At 49.8% G+C, this 17,573-nt stretch overlaps 1 protein-coding gene across 4 annotated transcripts in view; it reads left to right on the top strand.

Annotated features, from left to right (window-relative positions):
• The window catches only part of Grik4 (glutamate ionotropic receptor kainate type subunit 4), a 432,817-nt gene that overhangs the window by 136,515 nt on the left and 278,729 nt on the right, over positions 1 to 17,573 (top strand). For all 4 annotated transcript variants that reach the window (NM_012572.3, XM_087560413.1, XM_087560412.1 and 1 more), the window contains 1 exon segment: positions 1,246 to 1,377. In NM_012572.3, coding sequence (NP_036704.1) covers positions 1,296 to 1,377 — 82 coding nt within the window. In that variant the 5' untranslated portion in view covers positions 1,246 to 1,295.

Raw genomic sequence — 17,573 nt, 5'->3', positions numbered from 1 at the left:
GTGGTGAAGAATGTGGATTAAAACTGTGTTTCCTTGATGCCAGTGAATCTCAGCATCTTTTCAAATGTGCACAGCCCATTGGTTAGTGAAGTATCCGTTCAAGGCTTTTGACTGGTTTTCTGTTGATTATCAGGTGGGAGGGGAAAGACTTGAATACTTCTCTCCTATCCTGGAGCATCCAGAATTAAATATACAGGTGCTCAAGGCCTCCACTTTCATCCCAGTGACGAGGCAGAACTGGTTTGCTACAGATGCTGAGTCTTAGATTAGTCAAGAGGTTATGAGAAGGTTAGTGGCCTTCCTGCTTTGGGGAGGGGCAGCCTATGGACAGCTCCAGTTTTGATACGTAGGTGAGGAGGTGGATGAAGGATATGAAAAGGACTTAGTGCATCTGGCAGACAAACCAGGTGCAGAAACAATAGAGATATGTCCCTCTGTCAGCTCTATTTGCTGGGAGAAAAGGTCTCCCAACCAAGCTTTGGAGGAAGTGATAGGCATGTAGTCTCTCATTTAGGGCAAGTCTCCATAAGGTAGCTTCCCCTCTGCAGTCCTCCCACCAGCTTCCCAAGAGGCAATGAATAGGACTTACACAAATTAGGAAGCTGTGCTGAGACAAAGAGAGGCCTTGTAAGACCACACAGGTGGCAACTGGGGGAGTGGTACTTGGACCCATCCCATGTACTAGGGGATCTCGTGCCTTCTCTTCTGCTTAATCATGACCTCTATTCCTTAGGACAAACCAAAGTTCTTGATTCCTAGTTAGAGATTTAGAAAGAAAAGTGGGGTATGATGTATCCTGTAGCTTGTTAGAGCAGCCTGCCCTATGTGCACCAGGAGCTTTGGAGAGTACAGGAGGAGAGTTTAAGGCCCAGTTCCAGGGTTTTGCCTGCGACTCTCTCCTGGATGCTGCCAGACTCTCCTAGAGGTATTGTTGCCTCTCCCTACTGAAGTTCTTTTTTTTTAAGATTTATTTTTTATTTATCTGAGTATACTGCAGTTATCTTCAGACATACCAGAAGAGATCAATCAGATCTCATTACAGATGGTTGTGAGCCACCATGTGGTTGCTGGGAATTGAACTCGGGACCTCTGGAAGAGCAGTCAGTGCTCTTAACCGCTGAGCCATCTCTCCAACCCCCTACTGAAGTTCTTGAATGTTCTCTGGAACCTCTGTCAGTGGGATGGACCAGGTGACTGCCTAGCCTGGTTAGGACTCACATGCTTCCCCTCTCTGTTCCCTCACAGCGTTATGTCATGCCCAGACCAGCAGAGGGCTCCATGAGGAGTTATAGAAGATGCCCCGTGTCTCTGCTCCTCTGGTGCTGCTTCCTGCTTGGCTCTTGATGGTGGCCTGTAGCCCACACTCCCTGAGGATCGGTAAGTACAGTCTGGGTCTGGATGGTAGTCTCATTGTTATCCCAAGTGTGCACAGAGGAAATGTCTCTACTTCATAGGCTCTGTGGGATGCTTCCCTGATCTCCCTGACTGTGACTGTGACAGACGTGGAGATGGTGGAGGCAGAGGCAGATACAGATGTGGATGTGGAGGTGTTGAAGGGACCATGCTGACAGCATCCATCTGGTCTTCCTGTATGACTCCAACAGTGTCTAGAATAAAATGATGCTCACTCCCCGGTATAATCCATGGCAGGTTTCTTCCTGAATGTGAAGGGGCAGTTGTTAGTAATGGAGGAAGGTGAAAATAGCCACAGGGATTACAAATCCAGGACCAAAGAGAAACACTTGGTTGCCTCTTTTGTCTGATTAGTTAAAGAAGAATCTAGAAATTGGTGTTAAGGTTGTATTTGGCAATTTGGATGAAGTCAGGAGTCTTCTTGGTGATTCTAGTCCAGCCTGCTGGGAAGGGCCTTAAGTTGCTCTCTGTTAGCCATGGTGTAGTTGTGAGAGGGATGACAGGATACTTCAGCCTCTCCTCTGTCCTTGTTGCCAAGGATGAGCAGGGTTGCCACTGCACCACTGGCACCTCTACTCCTGGCAGTCAGGGTGGGGGAAACCAGGTACCTCCTCCCTGCCATGAGCAAATACTCCTAGATCACGGGAAGCCAAGGCTCCATAGATCTTGGGACCTGGTTATAAAGATGAGGACACCACCTACTCCAGCACAAGGAGTCCTTGGAGTCAGGACAGGTGGGAGGGTGTCAGAGGTCAGACATGAGTACATGCATGTGTGGGACATGGGTCAGTGTGGTGTGAGCTATCCAAATTCGTGTGGGCTGAACAGGAGCCTCCTGAAAGCAAGCCCTCCAGTGTTAGGTTAGATGATTGTTCTTGTGGGTGGTTATGCAGATAACTGTGACTCTTTCTTCCCAGACTGGAGGTGGGTGGAGCAGAGTGGCTGTGGTCATGACTGGATCTTTTTTATTTTTTATTTTGAGACAAAGCTTCACTATATAAACCTGTCTGGTCTGGAACTCACTCTGTAGACTAGGCTGGCCTTGAATTCACACAGCTCTGCCTGACTCCGCCTCCTAAATGCCAGGATTAAAGGGGTCTGTCACCGTACCCCAGCAGGACCCGGATCCTCAACATGAAACTGACAGGCTAGAGACCAATGTAGAATAAAAATAGTTGGATGCTGGGCAGGAGAACCCTTCCCATCACAACAAGAATTGACCTTAAGGGTTCCAGAATACAATCGGCACTGGTGATGGTCAGGAGGCTCAGACATGGGCAAAAGCAGGCTGATGGCTCAGACTACAGGCAGGTCAGGCATCACCTATCGGAGGCTGGGACAGTGGGTCTCAAGCTGCTCGTTTCTGTTACCTTATGGGCCTATTTCTCCATGGGAATGCAGTGGCTTCTGATTGACGTCAGAAATGTGGACAGGTGATGTAATTCTCCCCTCACTCTGTACTCAACTCCTTGTGCTGCTTGCTTTAAAATAAAAGGCATTAAAAACAAGCTCTTCCCTCCCTCTCTTCCTCGTTCATTTCTATAGAAACTACAAAATCTAATTTAATTCTGCTCGGTGATGAAGCAAAGCGGTTCATATCCTTAAGATGCTTAATTTATAAGATGCCTACTGTTATCTAGCGTTTGCTTCGAGGTCCCCACCAATACCACCACCAAATGAGCAGATAAAACGGCAACCCATCAATTTCTGTTTGTCACTAATGGGAGGCAGAAAGGAACTGAGCCAGAATTACAGCCCCCGCCCCCACCTCGCCTGCCTGAGCATTGGTTCTCTGGGGAAGGAAGCACACACTGGAGCCCACAGATCTGTCTTGGTTGCTAGGTTAGCAAGAGGGCTTTGAGGGGTCCCCGTAATCTCCCCCCACCCACACTAAACAAACGGTGCTTGTCTGACTCTGTTGAATCCCCAATTTTGATTCATGTCAGTCCCCTTTAACCTGATTTCTAGCACAGATCCCCCTGTCCATCAGGGTCAAACTGGGGTTGATTTCCTAGAAAAGCCAGGGAAAATCAGATAAGCTGAGAAAGAGACAGAGAGACAGAGAGACAGAGAGACAGACAGAGAGAGAAGGAGGGGAGGAGGAGGGGAAGGGGGAGGGAAAGAGGGGGAGAGGAGGGGAAGGGGGAGAGGAAGAAGGGGAGGGGGGAAGGGGAAGGGGTGGGAGAGGGATGGGAGAGGAAGGGGGAGGGAAAGAGGGGGAGGGGGAGGGAGAGGGGTGCCAGGACTTGTTTTGTCTCCTTGGTTATCCTAAAGTTAGAAGTTAGAAGCCTTGTAAAGCTCCCTGATGGTTCAGGTGGTGAGGTGCTAATTACAGGGACTCCAGAGGGGAACTAGAGTGGGGCAGGCATGGGAAGAGAAGTAGGTCAAGAAAACATGAGTAGCTTTGCTTCATTCCAGACACCTGGCACACGGAGGGGCTGGGGCAGTGCTGAGGTTCCCAGGTCTGTGACAGATTCACAGAAAGGGGAGGGACCACCGTTCCATTCCATCCACCTTCTCAGGGGTCGCTACTACCACATATAAGCTTCTGCGGGTCTCTCCCCAGAGCCCTCCCGTCCATCTTCAGAATAGATGGCTGTCAAGGCAGGACTGTACACAGGGACAGGGAGTCTTGGAGATAAATTGTTCAGTCTGCGCCATCCTCAGCCCCACTTGTCGCCGGTGACAATATGGATGTTTGGAAGAGGCGGACAAACCCATTGCCCAGCCCTCTCATGGCTGTTTTTCATTCAAGCGGGGCACAGGGCGGGAGATGCAGCCAAATTGTCTATTACGGTGTCTGCTGTTTACCCCCTCCCCCCCCGAATTGGAGTTTTGGGTCAGAGAAAGGGACTTTATTTATGGCTGTAAGGCTATCCGCATAAATTTCCCAAACTCTCACATGTGTGTCAGACCCCTTCAGTCATCTATCTCCTGAAAATGTTTTTGATTTTTGCTTCTTTCCCACTGGGTCGTCTGAGCGGTGACTCGGGAGCCACAGTAAATAAATGCCCGCCAAACTTCCCCCATCCCCACAGCTCTCCCTGACTGAAAGAGATCATGGCTGCTGCGTCTTGTTATAACCGATGATGAGGACCCATTATCCAACCTGCTCAGTTTTGCAGATGAAGGGATGTAGCTAAGGTCAGACGGTCGTATGTGGTTGGCCTGAGAGCACTGACTTACCTTTTGCTGACTTTTAGCTACTAGGCAGCACAGTCGGCTTCAGTACCACGTGGCATTTTCTCTTCGTTTTCCCTGCTATCTTCTATGTTAGTCAATGTCCTTGTCCCTGCTGCACTGGGTACTTACTACGTTCTTGTTAACCGATGGATGGCTGCTTGCTTACCTTGGCGAGTCCTTCTGCACTGCACTGTATACACAATGGGCTACCCTCTATTGTCCAAGGGTGAGGGAGACTTACCCATGCTTCTCCTCCCCCTCCTCCTCCTCCTCTTCTTCCTCCTCCTCCTCCTCCCCCTCCCCTCTTCTTCTTCTTCTTCCTCCTCCTCCTCCCCCCCTCCTCCTCCTCTTCTTCCTCCTCCTCTTCCTCCTCCTCCTCTTCTTTTTCTTCCTCTCCTGTCACTTTTGGCTAAAATAGTTCTTCATCTGAAAATCCTTTCCCTGGGAACAGCAGCATCTCCTGTAATTATGGCAATCCCACTCAATGTATTATCTTGTTTCTGGTCTTAAAATATTGAAAGATGGATACTCATGGCTTGTATGGTCTCTTACTTTCCCTTGGCCTTTTTACCCCCCATAACTTACCAAATGATAGCTAATAGAGGAGGAAACCAGCAGGGACCAGCAGGAACTTGAGAGGTTCGGTTCTGATGCCAAAGGGATTCTGTCAGCATGGATGGCACGGGACACCGCAGGTTAAGGCAACAACTGAACCTCTTTCTTGTTTAAGGCTTTCCTACTCAGTGAGACAGCAAGAGCTCAGGTTTATCTGACAGTCAGCCTCAGTAGGATCCCCAAGCACTTCACAACTACAATTTTTAACTTGGTTGATTTCCTCCAATGAGCTCCAATCCTTTGCAGAGAATATATTACCTACAGCACTCAAACTTTATAAAGATGAAGCTAAGAGGAGGACAGGGGAACAGTGGGAAGAATAAAGCCACTGGTTACTGCTCTCATCTGCTGTGTACTGAATCTATTGGACACAGAGACAAATCTACCACTGGTTTCTCATCCTTGTAGAGGATTCACCATGGTTTTTTTTTTTTTTTTTTTTTTTTGAGTAGTGGGATCTCCTCCTAATGTCACAACATGATTTGACTTACGAAAGTTTGATCAGTGTGCAACTTTTCGTCTTTATTCCTAATTGAATCAGCTCAATAGGCAATCAGCCAGTATTTCACAATAGTGGCAAATAGACATTGATGACCTTCATGCGTCACCTAGAGAGGGGATACAAGAAAGTTCCCTTGGTGAAGCATCTCAAGGGAGTCTGGGTCTGTCTTACCCATACCTAGTCTGGGTTGCAGTACCAGGCTTTCCCACCACCTGCTGAACGAATCATCTATGGCAAAATTTGAATCTTGAGTCACCCTTTAAGCTCTCCGATGCCTGGATGTCTCACCCCTGCCAGGATGAGTCGATGCCCAGGCATGGCATCCCATTTGACTGCTGGACCACAAGACATGATTAGGAAAGTGTAGTTTGAATGTGAAATGTTCCCAGAGTGTGTTTGAACACTTGGTTGCTAGCTGATGATGTTGTTTTGGAAGCTCACGTGACTTTTAGGAGGTGGAGCCTCACTGGAAAATGGAGAGGCCCCAGCCCCAGCCCCACCTCCTATCCTCCAGTTTCCTGAGTTGGAATGCACTGGCCTACTGCTTCACGCTCTGTGGGTTGCCTCCTCCTCAACTATGAGCCATAACAAACCCTTTGTTCCTAACGTTGCTTACTGTCATTTATTTGGTCACAGTAACAAGGCAAGGAACTAATACAGAAGATGATGATTTTCGCCCCCAAAGAAAACGCGTGTTTCTGCAAATGCCCGTGCATTTGGATGCCAGACGACTGACTCTGTATACCTTGCTTCGGGACTCACTGGAACCTACACATTTTGGGGGTGGATATGGGAGGCTGGCAGGAGCTGGACAGCTATCTAGGCCAGTGTGCCCCGAGAAGGCTCGACCAAAATGACACAACTCTCAAACTGGTAATGTTGGTGCCACGGCTTGCAGTGAATAGAGTTCTGATGTGTTTACTGGGTTTCTAGGAGACAGGCAGAAGGGGGCACGTGCTGTGAGGAAGAGCCCGAGGCTCTCAGGATTTGTGGCTTACCCAGGATTCTACGGAGATAAGTGGTAAAGTCAGAGGATATGAACTGAGTAGAATCTGAGGGTGTCACGGTCTGGGACAGTCTTTTGGCAGCACAGTCCCTGTGGCCAAGATCCAAAGCTTCCAGAGGCCAGAATGCTGCTGTCTGAACCTCACAGAGGAGTAGGCAAATCATGGCAGTGACGGCTAGTCACTTGGGCTTCTCTATTATTTTTCCAGCATGCTGTGATGAGTCTTTGGGGTTGGGGGTTGGCAAAGGTCACAGTGCAAAGGCATCAGAGGCGAGACTGTGGGGCCCATGAATGGTGGTTGGTGGAGTTGGTTTTCATATCATTTGGGTGTGCCGTTGCCTATGTTTGCTCTAGAATGGCCTGGCTTCCCTGTCTAGAACTCTCATTCATTTTATCTGGCTGCGATGACATCCACTCCTCAGTTGGATCTGTCAAGGTCCAGCCATGCCTGAGGAAGTGACCGGTACACTTGATAGTCACCACTGGGTTGAGCTGGGAGCACATGGTACTGAAAGAATCTTGTCAAAATTTCAAAACCCTGTCTTACGGAGCCCTGGGATGCGGATTAAGTCATTTGCAAATTGTATTTGAGGGAAAGGGGGTGTGGGGTTGTGGAAACTATAGATTTTTGTTTCCACATTTAAAAAAGAGTCTACCTGGCAGATGGAATGGACATTTTGGACACCAGGTGACCATGAGAGGTTTAACGAGGATTTCAGCATCAAATTGAAGATTGGCCCTGTCACCCTTAGGACCCTTAGGGTGTGACGGTTTAGTTAGCCTTTGGTCCCATTCTCACATGGAGGACACTTCTGTCTCATTGTGGTCTCATTAATAACCATTAAGAAGAGCTTAAATTGAGACAGTCACCTGCCTAATTAAAGCCATGACCCTATTGGGCTCCAGTTGCTTGGGGGAAGTCAGGCAGATCTTATTTTGTGATATAGCCCAGACTCTCTGGGGGCGTCCTTTCTCCTCATGGCTGTGGATGTGTGGTGGGCGGGAGAAGCAGCTGCTAGATCTTAGCTGAGTGCGCCTGTGTGAGTCTGAGTTGGTGAGACGCACTCATGAACACAGGCAAAGCCCGAACGTTCCACTCATAGCCTCTTGGCTCAGCTGCAGGCAAGACTGTGTTCGCATTTAACTCTCATTAGTCTGGATAAGCAGACACACTTCCCCTGCAGGGCTTATGGAAGCTACTGGGGTCACAGGGCATCGGGATGCTGCAGACAAGCTAAGAGGCTCCCCATCAGCCCCTCTTTAGACGTATATATTCTTCTCACTTGTGGCTGGTCAGCTCCTAGAGGACTGAGATGATGGTGCTCATTTAGCCTACAGAATGACAAATTGTGAAAGAACCCAGGCTAATCCAGGCTTAACTTTTCATCCACTGGAGTCTACTGTCTTCTTTGTATGCACGTAGCACTCCTGTGCTGGCCTCAGGGGGTGCCATGCATGAGTCCAGTGTGTAGCCACGCTTGGGAATATGTCACTGGTATGACCTCTTTAGGCGAGAGGTGCTCTCCTCTGAACCTCTACCCTAGGGTGACAGGCATCAGCTACAGCCGGTTTTGTTCCTCTCCTCCGATGTCTGAGGTGGGCTGGCATCCACGGTGAATCTCCCCTGCTCTGGGGAGCTCTCGCCCCTGGAACCCTCAGAATGCCTTGTGCATGAGTTCACCTACTTGCCCAGCATTTCACTGTCTGCCTCAGGATTTACCCACCTGTTTTACACAAATATTTTCAAAAATCTTATTTGAATTCCACCCACACCAGGAGCCTAGTGGCTTCCCGTGGGGGATAGACTCTGCCTTTTGTCCCCTCGAGTGTCCTTCACACCAGATGGCAGATCTTCTCTTGACTCCTGCCCCCCTTTAACTATCCATGCCTCAGCCGGTTTTCTCTTTCCCTTTAGAGGCACTGCAGAAGAACTGCTCATCCAGCCCTTTTACTTCCTCTCCCCTCTTTCCTATCAATAGCACTCAGAATCAAACTCGATGGTCAGGCTGGGAGGCAAGCACACTTAGTGCTCCCTCTCCAGTGTTTCTCAATCTCTGGATGCTGCTGTTCCTCATCCTCTGGTGCTGGGTGTCTCCCGTATCCACCCCACTTCTGTGGCGATTTTATGTACTTCTATGTTGATGATCTCCCCTCTTCAGCTCTGAACCCATCCTGTAGCTCATCCACACAGCTATCTACCTGTCATCTTCACACGGGTGACACTACAGACTCAGATATGGCGTGTCTGTGGTTGAGATCTTGACTGTCACCCTCCTGGCCTGCTCTTACTATTGCATCTCCAGTCATGAGCATTAATGAGAGGGATGGCAAGATGGCTTGGTGGGCAAGAGTGCTTGCTGTACAAGCATGGGAACTTGTTGAGTTCAAACCCTCAACATCCATATAAAAACCTCCGCATGGTTACATGTACCCATAACCCCCCGCATGGTGGAACAGGTGGCTCCTGGGAGATTGCCTAGCCAGAAAACTGAGTTCTTGGTTTAGTGAGGGACCCTGTCACAGGCATACAGTAGAGCAGTGATATAGGAGGGCTCTGGCCTCCACCTGAACACTCAAGTGTATATACACATATTAAAAAAATATAAACATAGACCATGCTCCCTTACTCTGTCATATCTGTTTGAAATTGGGCTCCAAATCAACCTCTGACCCTGCCCCCCTTGCCGTCAAGTTCTGTTGGTTTAACTTTCCAAGTTCAGCCATTATGACTCAAAAATTCCCTGCCAGCTCGGGCACCCCTTCCCAGTTCTGAGCCACACCGACTCTCTCCCACAGAGCTGCTGCCGTTTTCTTCTTGTTTCCTGACTCACCTGTTGTTTTATGTCACCTGTTGATCTACAATCTGACAGCAAGAGCAACTCTTTTAAAATAGAGGTTGGGTCATGTCAGGTCACTGCTCTTTCCCTCATTGGAGCAAAGGACGGAGTCTCTCAACGGCCCTCAAGGTTCTCCCTGGCTTGTCACCCTTCTGTTTATTTATGACTTCATTTCTGACAGCCTGCCTGCTGCTCATGGCATGCCAGCCCAGACCACAAGCACCTTTCCTTTCCCCCAAACATACTGAGCATGTGCACTCTGAGCATACAGAGCGCAGAGCACTCTGGGTAGTGGCATAGTTCATTCATTCAAGACAGTCACACCGTGAGGAGCTTCAGAGCTGAGAACCTTTGGGAGGCACAGACTAGAGGCCCTACTTGGTGCAGAAGCATTGGCAAGAACTCCTTCATCACCTAGAATAGTACGCTGACGCAATAGGCTGACCCGAGGTCACTGTTCTCTAAGCTCTGCTTTCCAGTCAAACCCAGGTCTTGGGTCTCCTCTAGATCCTGCACTGAGGAACCCTAAGCCAGCAGGTAAGTGACTTAACATTAGTGTGAGCCTCAGCTGAGAATCTTACTTTGTCTCTCAGGTTCAAACAGCACAGCCTTCCCTGTGTGGTCCCTGGAGTCCCCACATCTCCATTGTGTCTGAGTTGCAGAGCTTACCGTGGTATTGTGACTATGCCAAGCTCATCAGGACTGCGGCCAGACAGGCCTTACTTATCTCAGTCTTCCAAAAGCCCAGAGGTCCAAACCCAGACCCAGAGTCCCAGTTGGGACTATGTGACAGGCTTCTAGCCTTTTGCTGACACTGCTGCTATTGGCCAGGTGCCTGCCAGCTGTTGGCCAGGAGCCCACACCAGTCATGGCTGCTTGCCTGTGCTTACGTTCACAAAAATCTAAATGGTGGCAGGGACCCCAGTACAACCCACTAAGCCTCTGAAGAGTGATGACCACTGTTTTTTCTTCTTCTCTCTGTGTCCACTATTAGAGTTCTAGGCGGACTGGGAGCCGTGCAGGGCATGCCTGGTCCTCTTCTTGGTGACAGCATCTTGGAGAGCTGAAGGGATGTATTTTCTTCCCCCTGAGTTCATCACTAGTGTCTCTTACATATTGCCTAGAATCTACTCAGCATCCTGGTTTCCTTCCTTCCAAAAGGGATTCCTTTTCTTTCCTCCTTCCAGGTGAGGATTGGATCCCCTAAACCAGAGGTACCCTTCTCATCTGCTTCTAACCTACCGGTGGCATGTGCTCTAGCTTGGTAGGGTTGGGCTTTTCCTGTGTTTGGCTCATCCCCATTCAGCACTAGCTCCAAGGTTTCTGTGTTAAGAAAGCCAGGCCCAAGCTCTCCCTGCACTGTGAACCTCAGCCCCGGAAACATTCCTAGCTGGCTTTGCTCAGGGTACATAGGCAGAGGCTGCTCTTTGACAGTGGTTTGCTCCTGTATCTGAAGACATCTGTGTTAAGGTACCAGATGTTGCAGGGGTGGGGCGTTCCTCAGAGTGAGTCAGTGGCTTCCTCCAAGCTAAGAATTTCCACGTCTACGTCATGGTCTTTTGAGCACATTGGTGACACAGAAAAGGGAGAGAGTGCCACTTTGCCAGCAATACTCACAAATTCCCCTCAGGAGCAGGGATCTAACAACATGAGACTGTGAGCTTTCAGCTCACAGATGAAATAACAGGGATTTTCCCAGAGATGACAGAACACAGACGCGTGCAGCCCCGGGGGCCTCTGTAAGAAGCTGCCTCTAGGGGCTGCTCCCAGGAGACTCCAGTCATTAGCTCGTGCTGGGGTAGGCTTGCAGTGGGTGTGCCCGGATCTCTGGGGCACCACCCCAAAATCTCAGAGCAACAACTCAGAGAGGAGGGAAGCCCAGAGATAAGGAATTCCCCTGTACTACTTCACTTCTTGGAGAAGTTGGATGCGAAAAGGTCCCATCTTGGGGCAAGGGCAGGTGAATGCTAATTGGAGCGCATCTGGAAGCTCAAGAGTAATGGAATTGAGGTTGAGCGGCGGCAGTCGGTGGCCCCAGTGAAGATGGAATAGGGTGTTGAAAATGATCTCTGCTGCCATCTTCAGAAGGGTCCTTTTATTTAATCAGCCTCTCACTTGGCTGTCATGGGGATGGACTCTCAGAAAGCAAGGGGGCACCTGTGAGGGGTTGCTGAGGAGGAGGGCCCACCTGCTCCTGGAGACTGAATGCTCTGCTCTTGCTTGCTTCCTGCTGGGTTCTGAATTGATATTCCTCTTAGCATGAAGCCACAAGGATGGTCTCCTGGCACAGCATGGAGGTCACATTCAGGCTTGATGTCCCAGACCCCACGGAACAGTCCTGGTCTTAGATTTTGTTTTTTTGATTTCATGTTCTCATTCTTATGTGCATTGGGAGAAATGACTCAACCTTCCTCACACTCAATTTCCCATCCCTAAGCAGGCAATAATAGTGCTTATCACTAATTAATTAATTGGTATTAGCTCAGAGGAACATTATAACGTACCACGAGCAGCATATGGCACATCGTAATACTTCGTAAATATTAGTTCTGGTCCTTGTGTTCCGTTCACAGGACGGTATTTAACTCGACGATTCTGGCAGCCGACTGCGTGGCCCCTATAGGGCGGTGAAACGGCGAGGCCTTCTCTGACACGGGGACCTGGAATTAAATTATAGTTCTGCATGTGACCTTGTGCAAATCGAATTATTTGGCCTCCGTTGGCTGCCATAAAAAAAAAATGGGATGACGATAAACTCACCTTGCATGATTATTGTGGCTTGCGTGAGAGATAACGTATGGAAAACAGCTGGCGGGACGCTTGACAGTCAGTAGGACGTCAATAAATAATAACCGTTATCAGTAGCGCTCGCATGATTGCTAATACTATAGTTTTTCCACTGCCGCCATAACAAATTACCACGAATTTAGCAGCTTAAACAAGACAAATGCATTATCTCTGTCTAGTTCAGAAGTCTCACTGAGCTCAAGATAAGATGCTCCTTCCTGGGGGCTCTTACAGAGCATCTGTTCCCTGCCCATCTGGGCTGCTGGTGGAATTCGCTTCCTTGTGGTTAGAGGACCAAGTTCCCCGCTTTCTCCTTGGCTTCTGCTAAGAGCCCTTTCCAGCTTGTAGTGGGCTGAGGGTTCGTCCATGGCTTCCTCCCTCTACATTCGAAGCCAGCAATGGTGAGTTGAGTCCTTCTTACGTCCACTCCCGCAGCTGCAACTGGGACACGGTCTCTCAGATTAAGGAGTTCTGAGATTATCGTGCCCGGGGCTGTGATCCCAAGTCACCTCTCCATCTTAGCTCAGTCATCAAAGTCAACCTCAGTGGAACCTGAGATCTCCTTTTCTAAGTAAAGTAACCTAGTCTTGAAGCCAGGGCATAAGCCTATTCAGGGCCACTGTGCTGCTCACCAGTTACTATGGTTAGCCTCTAAAGGTAGAAGCGTGGGTCACAGAAAGTTCTTGTGAACAGTATCTGACGCAGGTGACTCTTGGATACTGTTCCCAGCCCAAACTTTAGCCTGAGTTCATGGATTCCCAGTGTCAATCATTGTTCGTTTTGCTTGAGAACCAGGCATCCCAGCCCACCGGAGCCAAAGTTGCCCATGGTGGAAGTCACCGTATAAGTTGGTCACGTTATAGAAACTGAGCCCATGCCAGCTGTACAGAGGCAGCCGGGAAGGTGCTGTGTAATAGGAAGTGCTTTATCACTGTGATTTAATAATCTCAGCGTTTCTCACATGTCAGGGCACTGGCAGAGTAGTCTACAAGCTGAATGCTATCTGAGGCTGTCACGTGGGCTTGGCCGGGCTCAGCATGGAGTGATGTGTTTATTTCCTGTCACAGAGCCTGGAGAAAAGAGTATCCCCCAGAGTCCTGGCAGACTCTTACTCTGCCTCCTGTCATCCTTCCTGCGGGGACAGGGCCCCTTGTGTGTTAAGAAGTAACTGTGGGGGGTTGGAGATTTAGCTCAGTGGTAGAGCGCTTGCCTAGGAAGCTCGAGGCCCTGGGTTCAGTCCCCAGCTCCGGAAAAAAAAAGAACCAAAAAAAAAAAAAAAAAAAAAAGGAGTAACTGTGGGAGAGAGGCATTGAAGGCCTGGTGTCTGTACCTGATCTAGCCTGTCCCTCTGTCCTCTGGAACTTTGTGATATGGACTGTGCACTGCAGTCATATTCTGCTTGTTAGAAGGGAAGGCTCCCAGAACACAGGACTAAAGAGTCATGAAATCAAGGTAGAGGTATATGCTTAGGCTGTGATAGTGATTGTGGTGGTTCAGGACAGTGGCCATGCTGGCATAGACTGTGGTGGTCTGGGGACAGTGGGCATGCTGACATTGACTGTGATGGTTCAGGACAGTGGGCATGCTGGCATTGACTGTAGTGATCTGGGGACAGTGGGCATGTTGGCGTTGGAAATGTCTTGTCCTTCCCAGATATTTTCACCATGGCTACCCAGAGTAGATTGCATGGCTGTGGACGTGGCTTCCAAAGACTGTATTTGGGAGATGGAGCCGCCATCACAATTACCGAACACTTACTGTGCACATCACTTTCTATACATTCCGTAAGTCAGGCTTTACCGCCTCTGCAGGGGATAAGACCTGGCATTTGAGTGTAGAAACTCTTGTGTTAGCGGATCAAAGGCACCCACACAGAGGTAGAACAACAGAGCGTTTGAACCAGGTTTCTTGAGTGACAGCTTTGTGCTCTGTTCCTTACATGAAACCTCTCTCTGGTGAGTTCCCACAATGGAGCTCTGAGGCCACTGGCTGTGCCTTGTGGACCAGGAGCTGGGGAGAAGGTAGGCATGGCCATTACTTGCCCCAGACCACGGTGAAGCTTTAAGGCAGAAACCCCACCTCAGTTCCACCCTAGCTCTGCAATTTCCCTTTGAGAGAGGGGTAGGGAATGAGGGAGGGAGAGAGAGTGACTGTGGGGGGAGGGGAAGGGGGGCAGGGAAGAAAGGGAAGGGGAGGAAGGAACTAACTCAGCCTTGAACTGCAGGAGTAGCACTGCCGAAGGTACCTTAGGCTAAAAATAAGAGCCCAGACTGCTGTGCTCTAAGGGGCCAAGTCTGCACGCTGGCTTTATTTATAGTTGCTTATTTATTATATTCCAAATGGTGTTTAAGCAGGAATCAAATGGCAGTGATCTTTGATTACTTATGTGGCTAATGGCTGAACATATATTATTATTACTGTGTATTTAGTGCTGCTAAGTGTACTGGGTACTTCTTCTGGAAAGCCACCAAGGAAAGGGGTTAGGAGAATGGAGCAAGCTGTAGCTTGGTAGATGGTGCAGGGGGTCGAGCCAAGGAGGTGGGGTTACAGAGCTCCAGACCCTGATCCTCAAGGGAGAAGCATTGGGGTAGTAGAGAGAATGCCATGAAGAGTAAAGAGAGGTTTAAGGTTAGAGTTTCCGCTTGCGAACCAGAACTGTCTGGCCTCAACATTAAGAGGGACTTACATGGGATAGTTACTTTGTGTCAGGCCTGATGCTAAGTGTGTCCAAGGTAATTGAATCCTGCTACCCTCTCCATCATTATACACAGGGCAAAGCTGAGATGCAGAGAACTCTAGTGAGGTACTCTAGAATACAGCAGGTAGGAGGCTGTGATAAGCCATTCCATCTAGCCTACTACCTCGGCTGAAGCCTAACGTTTTGAGTCAAGCAGCTCGGGAACAGAGTGGAGAGCTTGTTGTCCTGGAACATGGAGTTGAGTGTGAAGAACGATGGAGTTGGCTTCCACTGTTTCTTCCTGCAGTGTTCACAGCTCACTCAGAGTCCGCTGTCTGCAGTCCTAGGGCATGGCCCACCCAGAGCCATCTGATGTAAGCCCTGGAGGATCCCTGGGGTGGGATCAGGGATGCCAGACTTCGATGACAGTAGATCCCTGAGCCAGCTGGAGCTTGCTCTCCAGACCCAGGGAGCAGAAGAGGATTGGAGGTGGGTGTGGTCTGCCTGGGTGCTGCCAAGTTTAAGGCATGGAGATGTAAAACCTCGTGTCTCTGTCCTTGGGGCACCTGAGAAGAGCCCTGCTCTCCTCTCAGAGAAAGCACACGGTGCTACACTCCCAGGCCAGTCTGACACTGCCTCTGCTCGATGCCATTCTGCTCTTCCTGTTCTTTCCTTCTCCCTCAGGTTCCTCTGGAATGAGCTTGTCAAAGAAGGGGCAGAGAGGCTGTTCTGTGCCTTATGGCTGACTTTGGGGAAGGGAATGCATTTGCTGTGGCTCGCCCTGGGCAAGAGAATTCCTATCTTCTGTGGCCTGCCTCAGGGGGAAAAGAGGAATGAGATGCAGACAAACCGGAGAAGGTGGAGAATCCTCAATCTGAACTTTTGAGCCTTAAGGTTCGGCCTGCCTAGGCACCGTGTTTGCTGCACCATGTTCTGAGTCATAACAGCAGTTACTAAGCGTTGGCTAAGTGACCATTCATAAGAATCCTTTTTATGCTTGACTGGTATGGTATTTGCTCTGCTGGCATCCACATTCCCACTAGATTTGAAACTGGGGACAACGGGGAAAGAGACAAGGCTGAAATGGGCTGTTACATAGAAGATCAGCAGAGCAGAGTGACTCCTATCAGGGAAGGAGTCTGGCACACCTGAAGGAGGAAGGAAAGACCTCCTGGGGGTACAGGGAGGATTCCAGGGCTCCCCTCCTCTCTGCAACACTGATGTCTACTACCTGGCCTTTCAATTATGTCCAAATGCATGCTGTGAAGCCTTTGACCTTTAGAAGAAGGCTCCTGTGCTCTTGGCCCAGCATCATGTGAGTAGGGCCACCCTGCGGTGGCGTGAGCTGGCCTCAGGCCTTTGTATGTTTTCAATGCTGTCCCTCAGAGCTGGTCCCTTCATCTGAGACCCAGCCAGTGGCCTCCTGGGGCTCCGCTAGATGAAAGGGGACTTGAAAAGAGGATCTTTGGATAGTAGAACAAATCACAGACAGGAAGCCAGGGGGAAGAGGAGTGTGGGGTAGAGAAAGGAGCCAGGGAGGGACCTGTGTCAGTAGAACTTGGGGTACAGGCAGGAGTACAGGCAGAAGAAAGCCCTAGATGTGGACAGCTGGGGAACTTGAAGGGCTCAGCACCCCATTAAGCCTCAGTGTTTCCTAGCTGTGGCCTGCTGGATCCCTGTTGGGTCTGCGATGTTCCTGCTTTGAGGCTGCGGCAGGCCTATTTCTGCCTCTCCATCATCTCTTGTGCTGCTATGTCCTCTCCTCTCCCTCAGTTCCTTTCGCCCCTCTATATATTCACTGCCCACCTGGGCCTGAGTGATCCCCTGATGAAGTGCCGTGTGGCTGTTGGCTTGCTCTCTCTGTTTTACAGACAGGTTCAGAGAGCCCAGAGGCCGAGGCCTGGTTTAGGAGAGGGAGGGTAATGAGGACAGAGAGCAGCGGCTGCCCACTTAGATCAGATTTTAATAAAGCTTCCAGCTAACCTAAATCATCCTAGTCATAGGCGGCCCATTAGCTCTGAGCGTGGGGGTCAGCTCAAGGCTGTCTCCTCAGGCCTGGGTTAGGCGGGAGTGTAGACAGGCTGCTGGACAGAGAGGAGAGCAGGCCCCCTTGACAGTGAGGGTTAGGGCTGTGAGAGCATCGCTGGAGGGGAAGGCTCTCAGAGGGGAAGCAGAACGCCTGCTCTTTCGGCAGCTGTTAATTAGTTGCAGATGATGAGATAATTCATAAAAATTAGCAATGATTTCCTTCATTGTGTTAATATCACCGGGCAATAAAACTGCTGCTAAGGATGGCTTTTCTCTGCATCCAGGAGCAGGGTGTCAAGGAAGAAGCAGTCCTCCACAGGGCTATATAGAGGGAGGGAAAAGGGGAACAGAGCTGGTGAGGACAGGAGAAGGGAGTCATTCCCAAGCCTTGGCTGGAGCCATTGGAAAGGTGTTGATCCGAAATGCAAATCGTGGTGTCTCAGAGCGCCAGCTGGGGAGAAGTGGTGTCACCTTGGTAACCATGGGCTGGGTGGAGGGCTGAAGAGCCCTGAAGGTTTTCCATGT

This window comes from Rattus norvegicus, chromosome 8 (genome assembly GCF_021556685.1).
Source record: "Rattus norvegicus strain SHRSP/BbbUtx chromosome 8, alternate assembly SHRSP_T2T, whole genome shotgun sequence".
Classification (NCBI taxonomy): Eukaryota; Metazoa; Chordata; class Mammalia; order Rodentia; family Muridae; genus Rattus; species Rattus norvegicus.
Note: the sequence above shows the minus strand (reverse complement) of the source record. Positions and strands in the feature narration are given on the sequence as shown.